Here is a 24,468-nt window from a genome sequence, read left to right on the forward strand (position 1 = left end):
TTCTGACGAATGTATATTACAGCAAACCCTGTATGTAGTAAGAAGCTCTTTAGCGAATTTATTTCAGGTGAAAACATTAATTGTAAGCATTTTAAAGACTGAGAAGTATTTCAGAAAATTATCAGAAAATTAGATTGTGTCATACTTAAATGAACAAGAAAGTTGTTACTAACAGAAGGGGGCAAAAAAGAGGAAGAAAAGGAAGAAGATAAGTCACAGCCGAAGTCTATAAGGGAAAGGCGGCGACCAAGAGAAAAACGACGATCTACAGGAGTTTCTTTTTGGACTAAAGATGTAAGTAAATGACTGGTACTGCTATTTTATAGTCTTAGCTTGTAGCAGTGTGCAATGTGTGTAGTGTATTCTTAAAATAGAGAATAGTTTAGAGTACTAATTTTCTGGAAAAAGTGATGCTGGTTCAAGTTATGTATTCTCTGTTTCTGTTTTGAAGCTTTCAGGAGCAAAATCAAAATTAAGCCTAAGTTATGTTGATAATGCTAAAAGAATTATGAATAGTGTAATAATCATAACTTAATAGGAATTAATAATTATCTAAGGAAAAAACAGTCATTAAACAATTCTTTTCTATTGCGTGCATACCAAAGCTGTAAGAATGAGACGACTTGTCTGACACATTACAAGTAGCCATGTACTTACAACTAAAAGAACTGCTATCAGATTAGAAGGGTTACAGATGATGTTTCAGCCAATTCCCTTTCCCTATTCTTCATCAGGGGATCAGTATGTAATTTTTAAAAGCAATGTTTTCATATGCCAAATGCAAAGTTCTGCTTCCTCTCCTCCTGGTACTGAAAACATGTATTTGATTTAGAATATTTATCATATATCCCATGTATTTTCATTTTCAATGGTATTCAAGTAATCATTTGATTGTTGATATTTGGTGATATATGACATATTAATCAAATTATCAACAATCAAAATTATTTCAGTTAGGTATAATCCTATCACTCTTGGTTTTTCCACACTGGAAGTCTAGAATGCCTTAAAATCTCAGTAAGCTTTCAACAGTTTAATTATTTTTCGTCTCACACCTCTTTTAACAGAGTGATGAAAATGAACAGGAACACCAGTCTGATTCAGAAGAAGGAACAAATAAGAAAGAAACTCAGGTACTTTTAAAAATATAATTAATTTATTAACTTCTTAACAAATGCATTTTGATCATAAAATTTTTGTTGCAGTTGGCTTCAATTAAAAGAGTACTTATGGTAGAGCTCTTACAAGTGCTTTCTGATTCGTAATTTGTGGCTATGGTTCAGTGCCATTTCCTTTGCAGACTTTAATAACAATTTTTAATGTATTAATAATAGCTAAACCTGATGTTTTTCTCTTCCATTCTGATTATGTAGAATTACCATCCAGAAAATGTAGGTGAAATTTCTGACGCATAGGTCAGGGACATGTTGCAGCAAGTTACTGGAGGGAGCTTTCAGTTTCTACCTTTCAAAAATCTTTGATCCATCTGTTCTGTTATTTTCAGATAAATTATGTCCGGTGACTTATGCAAACTAATTAAAACCTTTTAATATTAAACTCAGTGTGTCAGTAATGTGATTAACAAATAATATGAGAAGTTAGTGTAATGAAGCGTGGAAAGTTGAAGAGCACAATATACCCAATTTCTGCCTTGAAGAAAATGGATTTCTGAACATCCTAATTCAGTATTTTTAGTCTTATTTAAAAGTCAGTGGAAAGCACTATAGTAGGCTTGATTTGATGGAAGAATTTCTTATAAACTGAATGGTGTGTGATAGCATGATGAAGAGGGAAGTAGTGACTTAGGCTGTACTATAAAATAGTATAGCAGAACGTATTTCTTTTGACCTCTACCCTGGAGTAACAATACAGAATCAGGATCATTACCAAGGAATAAAGCTCAAGTAATGTTTCTCTCCTTTTTGCAAAAGCTTCCATTACACATTCCTTAAATACCTTAGTTAAGAGATTCATCCTGTGTGATTTTTGGTTTGCTGTATTTTTTATTTCTGTGTTTCGTTAACATAAATGCATAGTCCTGTTTCCTTTCCTCCCATGAGTACATATCAATACCCCTTTATCTGTAATTACTCCTGTCCTGTAGAAGTTCATTTTGGTAGAATGTGCATGTGGTGCTTCTGATAGAATTAGACTCGTATCAAACTAGAGTGAAACAGTGGTATATCAGGCCCAAAATTATGAATATGATTTATGATTAAAAGGGTGGATGTGTTGGGGTAGGATGGTGCAGAAGTACAGAATTGGCTACCTAATCTTGGCTTGGCTGAGGAGTCAAAACATACTCCTAGGCTGTATACTTCCTACAAAAGACTTTGGTAGCTTCGTTTCATTAGGAATCAATATAATATGAGATTTGAGTTCGTGGAGAGTTCTGAGATACATTGAATGTGTGAACCAAGGTCACTGTCACCTAGCTACATAAATCAATTTTGCTTTGTTGATATAAGCTCTTTTGTTATATCAGCTGCAGAAAATACCAAAACAGACTGAAAGTGAGTTGAGTATCAAAACAAGTATGTCATGTGTTTTTAAGTTTTCTTTTCAAATGTTGTCAAACCTACTATGGAATTTCCAGTATAGTATCAAAATTGCGAAAAACATCCTAGCTTTAGAATTAATTATAATCCTGTTAATGATGAGGTATCTTAAAATTTGTTTATAACAATTTAGTTGTTTTCATATTAAGGTGGTTTTTTCCTTTGCATACAAATGGCTTATCAGAGATTTAAAACATTATGTAGATTCCAAGTAACTTCCTCTTTTTGATAAACAGCTATTTAGCATTTGTCAACAATAAACGGAGAACTAAATGCATTAAACAATGCGGTATTTTGCCACCTTACAAAAATACCAATGGAATAGATCATGAACATTCTAATAGGCAATTTGTTCCCAAATCCATGGCAAAAAGTGTAATTTTTAATGTTTTAAATGCCTAAAGAAATTGCACTTTCCTTTTTGCAGTTGCTAAATCTACTTTCACTTTGACACAGATATTGCATGCTTTATTGTAGAGATTCCTCATTATTCGCTCATAAATCCTTTTCAGTTCTAGGAAGAGAAAATGAAAGAGGTATGAATAAACTAGAATTACAATGAAAGACATTTAGAAAATGTTTGTGCTTTTTCGGTTGTTCTGGTTATTTGATGTGCTGCTATTCAGGAGACAGAAACTTTGGAAATACTGAAATTTTCTGTTACTCCCATATGTGGTGCTGCTGTTGGGTTTTTTTGCTTGGTGAAGCGACAAGCCAGAGGTAGAAGATGGTAACTATAAAATTCCAAGAGCTTTGGCAGTAACTCAAGAGTTTAAACTAAAGAGAGGAGGTCAAGAACAAGCCTTGCACACGAGTGCATGCTACAAAGAAAATCAATGGACCTTCAACAAAATAATTTCTAGTCTGAAATCTTTAAGGAACCAGAGAAATTAACATTTTATTAATCTCAGAGGTCTTTGAAAGAACCGTCTTGTAAGATTTCAGTTTGTGCTTTCTTGTTCTTCAGAACTGGCTTTTGACTTCTTAGCTGATCATTTGTCCATAAAGGAGAGCTGTTAAAGAGAAGCCAGATTGTGCTAAGCACTTTGACAGATGGAGGTTGTTCTAATGAAATTTTGTGTAGGCTTTTTTATGTTTAGAGCTGAGAATTTCTTTAATTGGCACAAAAAATGCCACGTTACTTAAAGAAAATCGGTGTTCCTGCTAGAAGGATAGTCTTAGAACTAAGGTGTATGACAGCAGTTCAGAAATAGGAGTTGGAAGATCACTTTGGCAACTGAAGGATTCTAGGTAAAAAAGTGTTTCCTTGAAGCCTGTTTTTCCGTATGAGGTATTAAAAAAAAATAAATTGGATAGGTAGAACAACTGTGATTAGGTTGCAATTAAAAGGACTGAAATTTTATTTTCAAGAGATCATATATGTGACTTTTGAAAGGTGAAGGCTAGCTGTATTAGGATAATAAATGTCATTAGGTCGTCTACTTCTGTGGGAATAAACATGAGAATCTACCATTAATAGTGTTGATTAAATGCTGTACTCAAATTTTCTTTCTCAGTTTCACTGCTGTGGCAGTTTTACAGAAACACTCATTTAAAACAGTACAGAAAATTCCACCTGACTGATATTTTATTGCCATTGCCAGTAATTATCCTAACCTCACTAAAGTGTCATGGGCCTGTCTAGAAGCTTAAACTTCATTTTCAAATACAGAGTTTCTTTTGGGGCACCCTTATGGTGTGTATAGACTGATGGCATAGTGTTAGAAGTGTTGTTTCAGGTTGTGGAGATAAGGATACATACGTTTTAATTTTTTGTTATTGTTTGCGTGCTGCCAATGTAAGCATGGCTGCTCAGTTCTGTGACTGTATGAAGAACATCCATCTTGTGTGATCTGGATGAACGGGGATATCTGTGTTGGCACCATTTCTTCTCAAGCTTTATGCAGAGTTTGTAGACTTAACCCCTTTTCACAGGTTGGGGTTTTTTTTTGTCAAATGTCAAAAGTTGTGACTGACCCGAACGGAGACAAATTGAAGGGGAAAATAAAGCAAATAGCTGACTGTAAGGCTGCTTTAAAAAAAAAAAAAACCAAACCCAAAACCAATCAAACCAGAAAATGCTAATGGGTTTTGTGAAACGTGAGGGGTACAAGAACGGGCATGTGCTTCTGAGGTGTGCTGCTCTCTCAGTGAGATGAGGAGGCTGTATAGTACTTGTGCAGCAGGAGCAGGGCTTCACAGCTTTCAGGGAATGAAAACCGCTGATGTATAGTTTTCTGCAGACTATGGAGTCCTTGTCTGGCTTCTCAGGTTCCCAGCCTCAGCTGGGGGAATGGGCTGCATCAGTGTTTTCCTGTCTCTAGTAATTAGTGCTCTCTTACCTCACCAGTTTATTTGTTGTCCCCGTGTAGCTGGAAAATTTTGTTTCTAAGGTGGTCATGTGTGAATTGATAACTTGCCTTTCCATTCGGGAAGCTATAATGCAGCAGGGGAATGGAGATCTGGGAGGTTTTCACATTCCCACAGTACCAAGGGGAGTCTACTAGAAGCAAAGAAAAAAAGCATATTTGTTAAGAAATAATGTAGGAATGGTTTACTTCCTTGTGGTGGCTGCCCTATGTTGTAGGTAGAGGTTAAAAGGACCGGCTTAGCATTTTTCTGTATACAGCATTCCTTCAAGGTAAAAAGAGAAAACGTAAAGCCTTTACAGACAAAGCTTCCTCTGTTTTGTTGAGGTGGGAAGGAAGCAGTGGAAAAGGGATTTTTTTAGGTCATTGATTACATGGTGGAATTCTGTAATCTCACGCTGATCTTACTTAAACATATGGTAATGGAAGATAAGACTCATACTTAGCTGGAAGTCAATCATACTGTGGCCAGTAGCTTAAAAACTATCCTTGTATAGGTGTGTGCCACCTAACTGTGACATTTTCTACAAAATCGCTCAAGTTCTCAGCATTATGCATGCTCTTAACAAAAAACAACAATGTTCTATTAGGAGTGGTTAGACTACAGCACATACTTTTGATATTCTGTGTGTAGTAAATGCACTTCAAGGTGTCAAAGGGGAAATTGAGTGCATTGTGGAGAATGTGGCTATTTTCCTCTATGCAAGTAAAAAAAAATACAGGTGCCTCCTAAAAAAGGAAACCAAACAAACCACACCACCCCACAGAAAACCCACCTATGGGGAAGGTGTCGGCCCCTGCTAGGGGATACCGTTGGAGCATGTCCAGGTGATGATACATCAGTAGAGTTTCTTGACTGAAGTGTCTTCACTGAAGATTGTTATTATAATTGGAATAAATGGTAAATCTATATTGACCACCCAGAGGGGAAAGAGGTTTGTATGACTGATGTAATGCTTAAAGGGCACTCTCTCACTCTGAAGTCATCACTTCTAATTATATTCTGTGTGTCAAGTAAAGTGAGTGAACCTTGTGCCTGTGGATTCACCTGGAATGAATGACTGTATGAATGTAATATAAAAAAAATTAAATTATGTCATTTAAATTAAGTCTAATAAGTACTTCCTTATGTTGTTGGTGTAGTAGCTTGTTTCCCATTGAGCTATTTGAAACTATGATCCTGTAGCTCATTTTATGTTATTATTTCAAGCTGAAGTCATTATTATGTTGACCTTTCAAAACATTATTGCTAATGTTAGAGAAGCGGAAGAAGGAATAGGGAATTCAGGGAACACAGTTCTGATGCCTTTGATAACAGGCAGGCAAATGGCAGAATGCGCCGACTGCTGAAGTAACTCCGGTGTTTAGGACAGTCCAAACTTTTAGAGTGTAATGTTAACGTCCTTGTAAATCATATTTTGGCAAGCACATTCTAGCACATATTTATTTTCTGTTCCAGGCATAACAGATTGAAGCTTGACAAATGTTCAGATAATACATACTGTTGGATAGCATGTGCATTTAACATAACTGTTTAGCTATAGTTGTTCAAAGATTGTTATATATTTTATTTAAATTATTGACTTGATCTCTTCTTCTCTCTTTTTACCCCTCCCCACCTCAGAGTGATAGCCTTTCAAGGTATGTGCAATTTAAACAAATTAATTTAAAATTGTTAGACTTTTTGTTCGCATATTCTCATTTTAAGTTCTTTATATACAAGTTCAGCTTAACCTCAGTAGTCAGCTGGGCTGAGCTTTAAAAGGAATTAATGATATTTAACATTTGTATGAAACATGGTTGTAAAGCTACAGTTCCTGAATATTTTTTCCCATGTGCAGGTGGGATACTCCATTCTGGGGAATGTACTGGGCTCTGTATTTGTAGTTCACTGAAGACAGGCTGGGCATTTTGTAGAACACAGGGGATACAGTACCATTCCCTACAAATTATCAGTATGAAGTCAGCTTTTACCAGGAAGACAAGAGGTTCTTGTTGCCCCTTTTTTAGAATACCCTACTGAACATTTTCAAAGGAATCTCAAGAAAAGTATTACAGCCTCTGAAAATCAGATTTCCTTAAGATTTGTGAAAAGGAAATGCATTTAAAAACAATAGTTTTAATTTGTTTTCAGAGCTTTAGAATTAATTATTAGACTTTATTATGTTGTGTGTGCTGAAAATCTGTTAAATAGAACTATTACAGCACCTGATCAGTGATGAATGAAGTGAAATTATTCTAAACTTTATTAATACTGACTGTAAATTAGTGATGAATAGGATAAAAGCTGTGCTCAGGATTTGTTTCATAAACCACTTCTGTTGAAATACTGGAATTCACAACAAACAGTTTTGAAATCTAATAAGACCTGGAGAATTCATCTAGGCCAATTTTTAGAAATTGCTTTTTAAAAACCCCTCAATTAAAGTAATATATTTTTAAAAAACAGGTCTTCTACCTAAATAAAAAAGAATTAAAGTATGTAAGCTAATATAAAGTCCTTTAAGACATGTAAATATTTGCTTGAATTAAATTTTAAAATTTAATTTAAAAGATTTCTCTGCATATAAGACAGGCACTTACTTGGAAGACTGAGCAATTTGAAAACAATTTCACACAGAAAATCATGAATACTGAGGGAATGAAAAATCAAATTTGCATCAAATTAGAAGACAGTGGCTTAACTAAATTGCATGATTGCATCTGGTTGTTTTCAGCTGGGTAACAGCAAACTCACGATGTTTGATACAGTGAGTGGTCTCAGTTTGAACACAAAGGTAAAGAAAAATAAGAACTTTTCTTTTACAGATATGATACGGGATCCCTCAGCATGTCTTCAGGTGATCGTTATGATTCAGCACAGGGGCGATCGGGGTCACAGAGTTACCTTGAAGATCGAAAACCATACTGCAGTAGACTAGAAAAAGAAGATAGCACTGATTTTAAAAAGGTATCTGATAAAATAATTTTGGTGTGAAAATAGAACTTTGTTATTGTTTTTCATAAATTGTCTGGAAATTATCTCATATTGCATCACAAATGCTGCTTAAAGCAACTCAACTGAATGGAGGAGCAGAGCAACCCCTACAGTGGGGGAAAATGCACGTTACAAAACAGATTCTGCCTTTTGCACTTTTCTCTTCAATGCAATGCAAGGGAGAAATCCAGAGAAACCAAGATCCATTTTTATGAAAAATACTATAATATTTTTTTTTAGTTGACTGTATGATTAGCACTGCTTTATACAGACGTGAAGCCTTTTATTTTATATGTTTGCTAGCTTACATACATACGGTGTAAAAACTTGTTCAGATCTTGCATTAAAGTAGAGGAAGAGTTTGTCGAAAAGTTTGAAGTGGTGTCTTATCTATGAAGCCTGAAGCCAAAAAAATGGCAAGTATTTTTTTTAATACGTGTAAAGTAAGTTATGTGCTCCCTATGCAATGTTGCTTGTTCCTAGAAATATTTGGTAACAGTTCTTCAAAGTGTTTGCTAGTTCTATACATCTTTAAAATCTATAGCTGATTTTTACTTCTTCGGCTGTTAAGGTATTTGTTCATTTTACATGCAGCTTAATCATTATTTTTAAGTTTTTCAGCTAATCTCACTGAAATATTATTCAGTATTTTTTTTAAATGAATATTTTCTCTCAGCTTTATGAACAGACTCTAGCTGAAAATGAAAAACTGAAAGCACAGTTACATGATACCAACATGGAACTTACAGACCTTAAGCTACAGTTGGAGAAGACCACTCAGGTTTGTAAAAAAAAAAAAAACCAAAAAGCCTGTACTTAGCTGACATGGTAGATAGCAAACTAGAAGCGCCCCAGGGTATGGGCAGCTCTTTACTAGGCATCAGCTTTGTTTCTTATCCAAAGGCAGGAGTGAAGAAGAGTACCCCTCTGTTTCTAAAGAGAAAAGAGTGCAGGATTCTGGTCTTCAGCTGTGAACAAGTTGTGTGGGACTGCCTCCTGCCTGTTTAAGTAGTAGTGGTTCTTGCCAGCATGTATGTGTAACTTCTTTGCAGTGTAGGGATAAACACATTCTACACTGTTAAGCTTATATTCAAAGTGTCAGTTGGGACTGATCGATTGATTCATAAACCAGCTGGCAGATTGGCATAACCTGCCAGTTCTTCTTGGCTGGTCAGATAGCTTTATCTTAGAACTAAAGAGCAAATAGTGCTCTCCGGTTACAGGTAACTGCTCTCAGATAAGAGTGCTGCATACAGTAATACCAAATATGTACACAAAAGTAAAATTTGTCTTAAATTGCTAAAGAAAGAGTGTCTCCTATTCTCAGGTCACATTTGCCACAATTCACCTGTGTAGGTACTTAAGTGTCTTCCATGTGTACCCCATAAATATCAGTGAAGTGCATTAAAAAGATGTTTGTTTTGTAATGCTTTTACATAGAAATACTGTATTACTCCTATTTGCCAAAGGCTATGTAGTGATTAAACTACTTAGGGCTGGTCACAGAGGAAGTGTGTGATAAATCCAGTTCGTTCTTCTTTATTCTTTAATTCTGTGTTACTTCCCTGAACATACTTTAAAATACTTTTGAAGGTGTACTTCAGACAGAGTACTAAAACATGCAATTGAATTGTTTTTCCTCAGTTTTATGTTGTTTAAGAACAAGTACCAATGTCTTTATTAATTTTGCGTTTCAGAGACAAGAACGATTTGCTGACAGATCACTCTTGGAAATGGAGAAAAGGGTGAGTTTTCTGCCAGAGATCTAAGTACTCCAGTTCAGGCTTTGTTTTAGTTTGTTTTGCAACCCCTGGCTTGGATATGTCTTAGTGGGAACAGAAGCCTTTCTTATAACTTGCATTTTTTAGAAGATTTGGGGATTTTAGGTTTCAAAGTGGCAATGAATGTGAGATACTGTGAGATGGAATTACTCTTAAGGACTGCCTTCAGGTTGCCTGCTGGTTCACGATTACCAGGTTCTAAACCCCACAGCCCTCCAGGGATCTGCTGCTCGTTCCATCTCATCCAAAACAATGTTGGCACTCCAGAGGGTTAAGCACGTTCAAAGCATCTCATCTTCTAATGCATTTCCAACAGTCAGGGACTTTAATTTCCTCAGAGCTTTCCAGAGGCGTGCGTGTTGCTTTACCAATTATTGTTGGTAATGAAGTAGCAGTTTCTGCGTCACAGACATGAGGCCTTAAACCTGCTAATGATATAAAATGAATCATAATCTCTCTCTTTCCTTGTACTGTAACATTTTCCAGAGGGAATATGATACTGGGGCAGCAGGGAGAGAATGAGTAAGCAGTGTGGGAAGAGGGGCATCAGGGTCAGAGACAACCCTAAACTGAATGGCAAAAGAGGTCATGTAATAAATCCATATGTGACTACAGGAATTATTTCAGAAGTTGGACACATGATAATTTTAGGCTATAGTTTCATGCTAGTTTAAAATCCATCCCTATAAAAGTTCCACAGCAACGTGAAGCAAACTACATTGGCTTTGTTGTGGTCCTGGCTTCCTTCATGACCCTGTCCACATATTCCTTTCTCCTGCCCTGATCCTGGAGTGACACGTTAGACACTTATACGGGAAGAAAACTAAATGGACTTTGACAGTAATAAGTGATACAGTATACATTTATTTATCCCTGGTAAACTACACATTCACTAGCCTTTTATGTTTACTTTCCAGTATATGAGGTTTAGAAAACAATTTTTAGTTCTACAGACACTTTGTAGATTTTATAGGAGCACATGGTGATGTAGAAATGCTCTCGGGCACTTCCTGAAGTTCCATTATCTTTATCTTAATAATCTCTCCAGATAATTGCAGTGGCCTTTTAGCACCAGTTCCTCCTTGAATTTTTGGCATCCTGCTGTAGGCAGTGATTTCATCAGTGGAAAAGTTTCATCAGTGTCTTTAATTGGTTTCTTGCTTGCAATCATGGCCACACAAGTGAACTTTAAATTATTTCATAGATTTAGCTGCGTCCAAAATAGGCCATTGCATTAAAACAATTGGCTATATTAGAATTTTTTGCACCTTTTTGGTAAAGACTTTTAGTCCAACAGCAAAATGTCTTTCAGAAATGTTACTCTTCCTAAATGTATTAGTACTAAAGCTAGCAGGTTAAAAAATACAGTTAGTGATAATGCTGTATGGCTGAAACATGATTTACACAAGATTTAGGAATATAATTATATTTTATAATTTTAAACTTCAGACAGTTTAAACAGGAATTTATTTGTGATTGTATTTGTTTTGTTAAAATCTGGAGCTCATTTCACTTTGAAAGTGACTGAAGCAGGATTCTCAGCTGCTAGTCATCAATAGCTGATCTCTAGAAATAAGCTTACCAATTTCAGTCCAGATTGTAGATGTCTAAGAATAATTTTAAAGACACCTTTTTAATGTATAATGTAACAATATAAATGTAAAAGGTAGAAACAAATTGTAGGGCTTTTCTAAGTATGCTTGTCCAAGTATATGACTTCATATAAGATGAAATATGTATGTTTTATAACAAAACAATATAAAACTGAATATGTTTCATATAATATATACACTTATATAAATATATTTTATAGTATATAAATTTAATATAAAATTGAGTTTTTAATAAATTCAATAATATTTTATCTATAATATATAAAATATAAAACTTAAGATGATCATAAAAATTACGTAGAGAAAGGGGAGAGGAAGAGTAAAGTGGTGAGAATAAATTGGAAGAAAAGAAAGGCTGGCAGAGAAAAACCTAAGGCATCTTTGAACTATGACATTTTCAAGCTGAAATATACCTTCTCAGTAAAGAAGATGGGAACATTTATTAAAACCAGAATTGCACAGTAATAAAATTTAGAAAACACTGTCTTTGAATTTGATTTTAACTCGGCTTTCAGAAGTGGGTTTCCATGATGTGATTTGGTGATGCATTCCCAATATTGTGCATTTGAGAACTGTTTACCAGAAAGGGGCTCTTCCCATAGGGATGGGGGTACCGATCGGATCACAGTTGCAAGGTCATAGCAATACATAGGCAAAAGTAAGGGTTTCGTTAACTGCCTGTCACTCTGAGAAGTATGCTAAAAGTCTTTTGCAAAATTTCGTATGATGTGGTAATAAAACTCAAACTGCAAGGTTTCTGTCTGATCAGAATTCAGAATTGTAGGTACCTTTAACCAGTTCTCTCCAAATTTAGAATTAATCATCTGGGAATTTGGGTTGTGGAGAGGTGTATTTTTTGCTATTACTGAATTTAAGTAGGTATATAATGTGGTTTTACTTCTTAATAGTTTTATAACTCTGGGGTCAGTTTTTCATCTGTGTGTATACCCGTACCTCAATCTCACAGCACAAAGACTGTGGTTCCTAGTTGCTTTAATAAATACAAATGAGCTATTGCTATTTTATAAGCTGAGAGACTAGCATGTATTTTTTCCATTTTGAGGGTTACAAATGTACCTTATAGAGTTGTTGAAGTACATCATAAAATTGTAGATGGCATAAATTTCAACCCCTTTCTTTGAGTCCACGGACTAATCTAATAATACCGGCAAATCTTCCCAGTGAAATGGCAATGTGTTATTTTGCTGGCATTCCTCAAGCCAGTTTGTAAAAGAGTAAGCAGTTCAGGAAAAAGAGCAGCATAGCTTCATCTAATCAGAACAGTACTTTTTACAATAAATCTTATATCTTGGCCAGTCCATTTAAATATTTCTTTTATATAATGTGAAGCATACAAAGTTAATGAAAAAAAGGATTTTATTTAATAGGCTTTTATTGCTAATGGTTGTTCTCAGTCAAGCACAACACGCTAGTTAAGCAAATGCATCAAAAAGACTAACGAGTTTTAACCATTTGAAATTTTGAGATTTATTTTATCATCTTTTGGTAATCGCAGGAATTATCAAATATTGCTTAATGTAAGAACACTGGTAATACATGTTATTCTACAAAGCTAGTAAGTAACTGGTACAATTCTAAGCAATGTAAGATGGCGTGGGTTTTTTTGTTAGTCACTTGCTTACTGCAGTTAACTCGCTAGTACTTCTTATGCCCATTACTGTCAGTCAGTTACGGGGAAAGTCTTAACTCGAAGGAGTAAAGTACATTAAGTACTAACAACTGCAGTAATCTGTTACTTTGATAAACCTTTAAAGTTGTTTGCTAAAGTGGGAAAATGTTGGGGTATAACTGCACTATGATTAAACTAAATTCAAATGATTTATATCTGAAAGGTGACCGGCAAGAGTCAGTATCTACTGGGCGGTATGATCTAACCAAAGTTTTACACACCTCAGTCAATGCTGCTTGCTGTTTGCGTAACACCGTTGTATGCAGATGCATATGTCCACTTCGCAATAATCTGTTGCTTTTGCCTTTCACACTCTGGAAAAAATCTGAATGTAGAGTACTGATAACCGCAGCTGCTTTTAAATGAGACACACTGCATTGTCTGACACAGGAAAGCAAGCAATCAAGCTACAAATCCCTGAAGTCTATTGCATTAGCTATTCATCTGTCAGATGTGTTGAAAATTAGGAATGAACAAAATAATGCCATTTAGAAATATGCTAGTGTGTCTGCACTGCAGACTGCAGCATAATAAAGAAAACCCTAAGCTAACTTTCAATACGCTGGCTCGGGTACTGTAACCAAAACAACCTGAAGTTCTCTACAAAGGATAATTTCTCCTGCTTCTCAGGTAACAAAAAAACAACCCCCCCAAAAAAAAAACAACCTATACTAGAAACGCAGAAAATATTCAGGAAACATTTGCTCAAGAAGCAGGTGTAGCTAGGTATCTTTGGTGCTCAGCTGAACTCCTTTACTGTAAATTTGGGCATATCTACACTACGTTGCAGTTTATAGTGTGGACAGATCCCACTGAGCTGAGACGGATGTTTCAGTTACGTTTGCTTGTCTACAAAAACTTATGCTTTTGTGCTGCTTTCTTTTAATATTCCTTTTTGTTTCTGATAATTTTCTGCATTTCTTGTATATTAAGCTATCACAGAAGTCCAGCTCATGAGAAATAAATCCAAACAAATGGTACTTACAGCCTGTCTAAATTTGTGTAAAGGAAGGGGTATATTTTGTAGGACTTGATGTACATTTCTATATCTCTTCCTCCTCAGATATTAAAATTCCGTATTGACAGAGTTTCTATATATCACTGCCATCACAAGTTTCCTGTCCACACTATGCTTTTGGTTGTATGATCTTTGAAACTTGAAGTATTTCACTGTTACCACAGTATTTACAAGCAGTAATTTTTTTAAAAATTGTATTGTTCAGTGTTAACACATGTCTTCTGATTTAGGAAAGAAGAGCTCTAGAAAGAAGGATATCTGAAATGGAAGAGGAACTGAAAGTAAGTAAACTATTACACATTAAACCATTAATAACAAAGTGTATGACTATGTCAGGGCAACATGTAGTCTGGCAGTATTACTGGTCTCTATAATTTCATTAGAAAATAACTAAGTTATAGCTGCATTTCAAAATCTCTCATGTCATGTAGCTTGTAGCGAAGCTGTTACGCCAGCATAAGCAGTCACACATGTAGGACTTCTAACAATGTGCTGAGACTTGTGCTTCTGTAACACATTGGCCAACGAGAAACATTCAGAGATGGTTGGAGTGAAACATATCTGGATCTAATCAAGATGGAATTGCAATCTATGTTTTTGATGTGATGCTCTGTATTTTATTCACTTAAAAATAATGGTAGCATATAATTCCATAGGTATGCAAGCATTAAATGGTCCTTCAACCTTTATCTCATGCTCTTTAAATTATGTATTAGACAGCATGTTACCATTATCAAAACTTTCATTTCTATAGAGTGAATAATAATCAGTTTTCAGTTAACAAAAAGCAGTGGATAGATTTCAGACATTGATAAATATGTACCGTTTACCACATCCACTGATTTCCCTTTGTTTTTTTTAACTGCATATAAACTGAATCCCAGAAGGAAAATACTTTTTTAATACTTTTCTGGCTGTTTTTTTAACCAGTCATGGTATGACTTTTCTCTTTTCCTGGTCTGTCTATGTTAAATCCTCTGATATGATTAAGAAGGGTGAGAAATCTGGCAGGTTTGTTTTGTATTATGCCCTTGGATGCAATATTGGACAGGGTTAACCAAAACTGATAGAATTAAAGTACGACTAGAAAACTAGTGGAACATGACGAAACAGAAAACATTTTTTCACTCCAAAATGTTAAAGAAGACATTTGGTATTTGTCATTGATTAATAAGAAGTTTCCTTTCAGGCTCGTTTTTGAGCTCCCTCTGGTGCTTGGAAGCGGCATTAACTTGCAAATAGTTTTTATTAAAATACATGCATGAAGTTTTGTTGAAATAATTGAAGCTGACAGGCAGATGTAGGCAGAAGGCAACCACGATGCCTCTAGTTCCCTTGGATTCATGCTAAGATAGTTTGCTGTAAGGGAGGACACAATGTCTGGTCGCTTGAGGGGTCTTTAGAAGTGAAATCTGTAGAAAGCAAACTGTGTTATAGGAAAATAATTGTGTCTAAGAGTGGAAGACAGGATGTGAGCTTCTATCATCAACCTGTAAATTCCTGTTAGGAAAGGTTGGGCTTCCGAGAAACATAGAGAACGCAAATATATTGCCTTATCTCAAAAGCTTACTTTCAATGAGCAATATGTGAAAGTTTTGAATTAAAGATTAAATAGTCTTCCTATCATTTGTTGCACCGCTGTGTAAAAGTATATGTTAAATGTGTCATTATTTACAGACTTTTGAATAGGAGATTTAGTTTGTGCAATTAGGATGTCAAGTAAAGAATTCCAGGAATAGCTCTCATTGTTAATGTATCCTGAACTGTTTTGGAAAGCTGTGACGAATCACTGCTGGTTCTTAGATTGCTTTTCAAGAATGTGCCACTTGTTTGATACTTTCCTTTCAGAGAGACTTATCTACTTTAAACAGGACTGTCTTTTCAATTTTTCAAGTTTTCTTTCAATTCTGCTCATCTCTAGTTCTTTTAAACATAATATACATGTTTTTTTTCTTGTTTTCTCTCCTATTTCTTTGATTCCTGCAGCACCTGCAACAAATAAAGCAGATTCAATCTTTGAGACTCATAAATGAGCGACTGGTGACTGAGAATAGGGCCTTGACCCGGGTGGTTGCCAAGCTGTCAGGGTCCTGTAGGCAACTGCGCTCTGTGGACTTGTAATTTCTGCCTTCTCCTTTGTGTAGCCAGGCAGGTGCTGACATTCAGTTTGTGCTTGGGTAGAATTGACTATTAACACTTGTGTGTCAGAAACTGACTTACTGCTGCTCGGTTCTGGAAGTGTGGCTAAAGCATGGTGTCCGGTGTACCAACTGCAGGTGTCGCAGATGTGTTGGTATGGTGTGGTATTGTCCTAACTAGCACTGAAGCTTGTCCTCCCTTACTTGAAGATAAATTGGCGATGATCCAGGAGACCTTTGACATGTTAAAACCTTGGCAAGAATTGAAAGGATTTGAGTTCGCACTAGGATACAGTGAAGTCACTCCCTTGTTTTTATGCTTGAGTAAATGCTCAAATAGATCTGCCTCTAGATTTTGAATAAATTGAAATAAAGAATTGAGCTTTCTTACTGCAGTATAACTGAAGTGCATAGAATTGATACAAATCTAGTCTCAACTAAAGAATGTTTGAGAAGTGGTTTCAGTACTGTGCATTCCTAAACAGTTGCATTAGCAACTTTACTTCTAACATTTGTGTGGTTTAGTGTTGAGAGGGGCCCAAAGTCTTTCCTTTCAGAAATGTATCAAGAGTTTCAAGTCGATTAATATTTTCACATATTAACTTCCTGTGTGGTTCTGGTCAATCCTTATTTTTATCTAGACAGCTTAAAACATCCAGTTTTAGCACTGAGTTAAGATTATTGATTTATATTGCTGTATATGTAGGAATTCCAGTCGTGGACCAGAATCCTATCATGCAAGGACTGTACAAACACAGCCACAAAAAACCTGCCTAGTGTGTCAGATTGGTTCATACTTACTGGGTGATCTGGTTCAGTCCCCTTTTGTTAAAGGTATGAACTGTTTTGAGTTTCATATTGGGAAAAAATACCGGTTTGTATTCTGAACAGCAGGGCTGTTTCAGAAACCCACTGAAGATTCAAAACTTCTGTGGAACCACACAAAATGTGGTTTCATTCCACACCAAATCTATATGCCTTTCGTCCTTCTCTTATATAACAGCTGTATGGGGTGGAGGTTTCAGTGAGCTTTTAAGATCTGTAGGTGAAAAAATAAAAATTTCCTTCTGCACAGTGACTCCTGCTAAACTGCTTCCCCTCGCCTACCCCGCTGCCCGCTTAGAAGCAAGGCAATAAGCGTAGGTTTTTTCATCCTGCTCACAAAGTCCAGTCTCAGGTTTTCCCCACTAAGAGGCATGAAGTAAACAGGTTTATCCTTTGGCTTCATGTCTTCCTGGAGTTGGTCTAACAATAGGATGTGGATAGAAAGGTTGTTCCTGGTCCAGGCCCTGCATTCCTCAGCATTCCCTTGTGTTAACCCTTGCTGAGTGAGTCAAGCCAGCTTACTGACCTGGCTGAAAACAAATCCTTTTATTCATTGTGTTACTTGATCCATCTCACCCCAGTGTTGTTGGATAACTAAACTAACACACAGAAAGCAGCAGGAGCATACTGCTGCATGTGAAGGGAGAGCTGTCCCTTTAGGGCAGCCTGTCTTACATCAGCTTCAGCTAACAATGTGGTTTTTCAACGCAGCTGAGCTAATCTAATGACTGCTGTCCGCAGCCACACGTACATACCATCTTTTTTTGCTAGCACTGGCATTCCTTTAACCATGGTAAGCCAGTTCAGGGTGTTAACCCACAGAAAACAATTCAGTATTCCTTTTTGTAGGGGGATTTTTCAATGGCATATCATTGTGGAGCTTGAGGAGCCTGGCTAGCAAAAGAAAAGCAATGGAAACACAGCAGGGAGGTTTGACATTATGATGGTAGCTTAACCATAGCAGTGTGCCCAATTAATCTGGACAGGTACCTTAACAGTTCATGAGCTTTTTGTAATCATAATTTACAAAGCTGTTTTGTATGTAAAAACTGTTAAATCCTCCAGCAAACACAGACATTATTATTACTGTACAGATCTGAGTTGGCTCCACATATGTCAGGTGATTATTGAATAATTATTTGCTCAACAACAACAGTGCAAAGTTACTAGTCATATGTTGTGGTTTAACCTCAGCCAGCAACTAAGCCCCACGCACCCACTCGCTCACTCCCCCCTGGTGGAATTGGGGAGAGAATCAGAAAGGTAAAAGTGAGAAAACTCGTGGGCTGAGGTAAAGACAGTTTAACAGGTAAAGCAAAAGCCACGTGCATAAGCAAAGCAAAACAAAGAATTCATTCCCTACTTCCCATGGGCAGGCAGGTGTTCAGCCGTCTCCAGGAAAGCAGGGCGCCATCACGCGTAACAGTTACTTGGGAAGACACAACACCATCACTCCAAATGTCCCCCTTCTTCCTCCTTCCCCCAGCTTTATATGCTGAGCATGACATCCCTTGGGTCAGTTGGGGTCAGCTGTCCCAGCTGTGTCCCCTCCCAGCTTCTTGTGCACCCCCAGCCTACGCGCTGGTGGGGTGGGGTGAGAGGCAGAAAAAGCCTTGACTCTGTGTAAGCCCTGCTCAGCAGTAACTAAAGCATCCCTGTATTATCAACACTGTTTCCAGCCCAAATCCAAAACATAGCCCCACACTAGCTACTATGAAGAAAATTAACTCTACCCCAGCCAAAACCATCACATCTTATAATACAGGTAAGCAAAATAGTGCATGTATAATCTTATTCAGGAATGTCATCACAGGAAGATACTTTGGTATTTTAGTGAGAATCAAATTGGAATTCAAAGTGTGAAGTACAGTATGTAACTGTAATTTTACTGAATTTACAGCAAAGCTTTTTTTCCCTGCCTCTGCACATGAAAGGTGTTTGGTGTCACCTCATGAGAGGTTTGAGTGCCATAGGAATACACTGCTCCAAAAAATTGTATAAATGTCTTTGGCTAGGTTTAAAGTATGTGGAGATTAGTATAGATGAGAAGCATAAGTATTTCAGGCTACTTGAGCTTATCCTTCCTGATCAATCTCCTATTACTCATAACTGCTTTTGTCTCCTACCAGTCTTCCTCTATTCTGTAGCAGACTCGTAAGAAAAGAGAAAATATTTTCTTAATACCTATTCTATCTATTACTTTAATCAAGATTAAAATCTATCTACAGAGTTTTGCAGACATATAATGGCACTGGATTCTATTAAAGTTCTAAATTTTGAACAGCGGCCTTTTTGTTAAAATAGTTCACCAGAAAATATACCACTCTGGGTCTGCCTGTATGTAATTAAGCATTACGGGCTGCAGCTCCCTAGTCAGTAAATTAAAAGAGGACTGTGACATTCCTGGAATTACTTTGAGGTTTCATTGGAAAGCATACATGACAACACTTGTCGAGATACCCATTTAACAAGAACAGAACCAGACCCCCTTGGTTCCTTGTGCACGGCTAGCTGAAGGCTGCTGTGTCTTCGCCCAGGATCTTTGGTATGAAGTCCACAGCAGGACAACAAGGAGGAAGGAACGGTGTCGGTTGCTTTGCCTGAAGAAGTGGCTGTTTCGTTGTCTGTAGATACCCATCATAGAACAACCCCGCGTTTATCCTAATATCCTAATATTACAGGTGCACGCGCAAGTGCATGGTGCACGCGGGTGTTACCTGGGTATGACCCCAGCACATCCACCTCAGGCAGCAGTAGTTGGTTTTCACAGCTTAGCAAACTTAACTGAGGTCATACTTGAAAACTGCCAAATCATTACTTGTGTTGCCCGATTTCAAACACCTTGACGTGGTTTTTGAAAGTACTCAGCATTTTACAGCACTTACTGATCAGAGCACAGTTCTCGCTTGACTGTAATGGGATCTTCCCTGTGACTCCACAAAGAGCTCGATTTAGGTGGCTTGTGCTAAGCTCCATTGTGGAGCTTAGTTGGAATCCAGGTTAGCGGAATGATTTTTTACTTTCTCTAACTGTGGAGACCACCTTTTTTCCTCTTACGATCTCCTGTTGTCTTCGTTTCGCATACTCTGATATTGCCAGGTAAATAAACTAGAGGTCCTATAACCTCAGTCATCTCCAGTGCACCATCATGTCTCACTCGGTGAGGGAGTCTGCTGTTTGGTGAACTGAGTGTGGGCAGGACTCCTGTGGAGGAAATGGGTAAATGACGCCTCTGGTGTAATGCACAGTTAATTAACCCTGCATTTTTAAACTTCTCAGTTCTTTCTGAATATCATGGGGTTGAAAGTATAATTTTGTTTGAATAAAATGAAAAAAAAAAAAACCAACACAAAACCAAAACCAGCAGCAAGGAAATTTCATCACGAAAAATTACATAGCAGTTGTTACATAGGTCACCAGCTGGACAGATCTCTTGCATGCACTGGCACCCGAGGCTACTGAATAACTGCTCTGCAGGAATAGGCTGTTACGTCCTGTGTAAACCTGCTGCTAGTAGAGACCATACACGTAATTTAGCCACGAGTATTATATGTGGTTTGTTATCAGTGTGTGAACGTAGATATGGAGAACTGCTGAGCTTACTCCTGGTTTCTCTGACAAGTTGTATTCTCCCAGTAGAAACCTCTGTGCACTGACTCGTCCTCCTTTCCTGTCTGATCCTGTCCAACTCTCACCTCACTTGGCTTCTGCCCTCCAGCTTTTGTGCTCGTGTGTCACCCATCTCCTGTGGCAACCTTAACTTGCCATCTCCTAACTTGTATGCCTGAGTATGCAGCCTGGTGTTGCAGTGATCTCTTCCAATGATCTGATCTCGTGTGAACCAAGCTATTCAGGGATATGATCTCAAATTATAGGATGTGTGCTTCAACATGAGTTCGGAAGTGGTAGGAAGATTAATGCTATGAGCTAACGAGCTGAATCACACTGTATCTGATCGGGATGAAATCATCCAGGAGCACAGTGGTAGATATGCTTAGCCGCAGCATGTTTTTTTGAAACTATGCAAGTGCAGTAGAGACAAGCCTCTTTCAGTTGTTGATAATTAGCTTTTTTTGTGTGTTTGTTTTGCACTGAAATTTGAAGCATTTCATTACTTTCCTCACGCTACTCTAAATGCTTTTGTTAAAGCTTGTCACCTGCACCTCCGAGATCTGGTGCATCTAATCCAAGCAAATTAAAACTCCTAATCTGTAACTCTTAACTGTGTCATGCTAAAAGGTGAGATTTTTCTGAACTGCTGATGTGAAGGGGGAGAGCTGCCAAGATGCTTAAGCTGAGTAAAGGTTTTTATCCCCAGCACTTGTCTTGTCTCGCTGCTTTTACTTGGGTTATAATAGCAAATAACAATCATGTTTCATTTTTCATAGATGCTACCAGACCTGAAGGCAGACAACCAGAGGCTAAAAGATGAAAATGGGGCCTTGATCAGAGTTATAAGCAAACTTTCCAAATAAAGGTTGACTCCAGCAGCAAATAACGGTATTGCACATCGCTAGTAACTCCAGTGGACCATAGTATGGCAGTCACTGGAAGTGTGGGAAGATCCCTTGGAGACTGTCATTTTCAGATATCCTGCCAAACGCCCTCTTACCTGTGTGTGTTTTTGTATCAAGATCATTGTTTGTGTTAAAATGCAGCTGCTGAGAAGATGAAATGACTGAGAAATCTTGTTTACAGCTACAGCATAATAAGGAAAGTGTTCAAGGCCAGATACGCCTCAGATATTTAACCAGTAAGCCTTAGTTGTACATAAACACTTTTACATCATCAAAAGCTTTCAGCTCTCACAGAAGACAGTTACTCAATGATGTTTTTGTTGTGCCACAATTCCCAGTTTTTTTCTATGCTCAGTTCTTCTTTAAATCTTAAGTTTGGATTTTTTTTCCCCCCTTCTAATTATTCATGTACCAGATTTTCTTGTACAGTGTTTTCACAGCTTTACCATTTGCAGAGACCACACACCCTTTTAAATTACCTATTTGTGTAGCTACCTAGAGTTGTATTGTCCAACCACCTGGAACAGAGATGTTTGGTGGAACATTTGCTTTCACTGTTTGTGCAATATGCATTTATTTCCTATACAAAATGCTTTAAAAGTCAGTTGAAACTAGAAATATTTTAAGAGTCCTGTTTTCTGCCTTTATCGGTCACTTTAAAAAAAAAAAAAGACGTTTGTAGTGAAAGATGTTAGATCCTGTAACCGTCACATTCATTTGAGCAGGTACTGAGTGATGCTGTATATATAAATGTGTACTGGTTTGATTTTTCAGACCACCACGTGGCATGCTTGAATATATTTCCCTATTGCAAATGGCTGTTAATGCAAATTAGGCTACTCCAGAATAGTGTGTTTAACAAAGTTCATTAATTTTTATGGTATAAAGAATTTAGACATTGTACATTGTATGGAGCCCTATCTTTACAAAAGGTCTAAACTATATAAAATACTTTATTATTATCTTTTCCTCCCATTTTTTTTTCATTTGATAGTGTTCACCATAATAAAAAATTGCATAAATATAACTGCTTCACTACATTTCACATACCTGTATTTATCTGAGTGCTGTCCAAAACTGTTGTGCTAGCCAAAGTAATGTACTAAATCATTTGAAAACCATAACCCATTACACTCACATTACCGTTTATATGCACTGTTGTTGCCATGCGAGAAGGCATCCGATTTGATAACACCGTCGTGTCAGACCATTTTATACATTTCAGTGGCCTTTAAAAATAAAAAAAGTTACTTAAGTGAAGATCGCTTTTGTTAGAAACAGCTTTTATATTTTCACTAAACCATTCAAAATACGACATCCTGGTGGCACATAGCTTATTGCCTAAAACCACTGAACGGATCAGCCATTAAAACAAATTGTACATTGTAAAAGCTTGTAGTAGCTATTGTATTAATGATTATATTGTATACTATATTAAATGTGAATTTGTACCCCTTCATTTAAAAAGGTCATTGTGTTCTACTGCCTACTTGGGGGGCGGGGGTTAGTTTTACGGGGGTGGGCTATGTTTTGGTAAGGAAGACGTGATGTCCTCTCTCTCTTGATTGGTTTTTTGAAGATGTAAGGTTATGCTCTTACTACCAAGCTCAGGATTCTTGATTTTAAAGGTACACGGATAGTTTGAGATACCGTATTGTAATTGATCTGTATGAGAGGTGGGTCTGAACCATAGGGACTTCCATTGTCTTACGCTAACGTAAAATAAAGAATTGAATGGCTGCAACGTATTGAGTTCTGTTACAAGACAGTTAGGCATATTCTGGATTATACTTGGTAAAGTTTGGGTGCCTGTGAATGATTAAATACATGTTTCTAATATTTTAGTGTTTTATATTTAGGTTATTTATTCTTTATATCTAAAAAATGAATGGCTACTGTGCTATATTGATTTTATTGGTAGTACTGAGCAGACCTTGTATCTGCATGAAACTAGTTGCAAAACCCACTATTTTGGAAAAAAAAATGTATTTTGACATATACAAATAAAATGAATACAAACTATTTTAAATGTGTGAAAGTTTTACTGAGAAGACATTGAAATTTGTTACAAATTTAAACCATGTTATAAGTTTGCTATTTAAATTCTTCGGTGGGCATTTTTCTTCATTGTGTTACTTGGATGCAAAGTTCAAGTACCTTTCAAAGATTGTAATCAAATTGTGATTATTTGCACATCGTTGTACATGCACATCTGTAAATGCATCAGTAAAAATGCCATATTTATGCAATCTGTAACAACCTGGACAAATGTTTATATATTTTACATAAACCTGTCTGTGTGCAGAATCTGAGAACCATTTCTTATGTGGTATTAACCGAATCTCACAAAGCAATTGCTAAACTTGTGTCACCGTCTTACTGCCCTGATTGTCTTGCACATCAAACACATACCCAGAAAATCCAGCTGCCACAGAGAGAAAATGGGTGGTGGAGGACTGTTTTATTATTTGGGAGACAGTTTGCATAGGAGATGTCTATTATTCCTGACTGCTGACTGGCAAGCTTCCTTAAGCGACGAGTGGCTTAAATGGTAATTCAAAACAGCAGCTTAGATTTTAGGGGACTTGTCACAGTGTGGAAGGGGATCTCGATGTCCCAAAATTAACATCAGATACCCATGGAGGCACGGAAGTAGCTAGTGCTGGAGAGCTAAGAGGCAAAGGGCATGCCCAGAACCAGCCCCAGCTGTGAAGGAAGCCATAGCCCAGAGAGCGGAGTGGGAAAGCAGCCGCGGCAGCAGAGTGCGGGGAGGGTGGAGGCGGCGTGGCCATGTAAGGACTGCCTGACCTTAATGGCTCTAGACAGTCGCAGTTACCTAGAAGAAAAGACTCTGGAGCTGGAACTTCATTAGCTGGAACTTCATTTTTGCCCCACCTCATCTCCCTCTGGATCTCCCCAATTGCTACTACATACCATTTTCGGACTTCCGCTATTTCCATGCCAGATTCCAAAAAAGAGCGG

At 37.1% G+C, this 24,468-nt stretch overlaps 1 protein-coding gene across 4 annotated transcripts in view; it reads left to right on the forward strand.

Moving 5' to 3' along the window:
* The window catches only part of PPP1R12A (protein phosphatase 1 regulatory subunit 12A), a 124,023-nt gene extending 100,514 nt beyond the window's left edge, over positions 1-23,509 (forward strand). The window contains exons 18-25 of one of the 4 annotated variants that reach the window (XM_075080741.1): positions 176-294; positions 1,068-1,128; positions 6,547-6,568; positions 7,736-7,877; positions 8,581-8,685; positions 9,602-9,649; positions 14,237-14,287; positions 15,993-17,216. In XM_075080741.1, the coding sequence (XP_074936842.1) occupies positions 176-294; positions 1,068-1,128; positions 6,547-6,568; positions 7,736-7,877; positions 8,581-8,685; positions 9,602-9,649; positions 14,237-14,287; positions 15,993-16,127 (683 nt within the window). In that variant the 3' untranslated portion in view covers positions 16,128-17,216. Of the gene's footprint in view, positions 1-175; positions 295-1,067; positions 1,134-6,546; positions 6,569-7,735; positions 7,878-8,580; positions 8,686-9,601; positions 9,650-14,236; positions 14,288-15,992; positions 17,217-21,357 lie in introns of those variants that run through there. The other 3 variants (XM_075080740.1, XM_075080743.1, XM_075080742.1) reach the window with 3 other exon arrangements.
* The last annotated feature ends 959 nt before the right edge of the window (positions 23,510-24,468 follow it).

The sequence above is a fragment of the Phalacrocorax aristotelis genome, chromosome 1, assembly GCF_949628215.1.
Source record: "Phalacrocorax aristotelis chromosome 1, bGulAri2.1, whole genome shotgun sequence".
Classification (NCBI taxonomy): domain Eukaryota; kingdom Metazoa; phylum Chordata; class Aves; order Suliformes; family Phalacrocoracidae; genus Phalacrocorax; species Phalacrocorax aristotelis.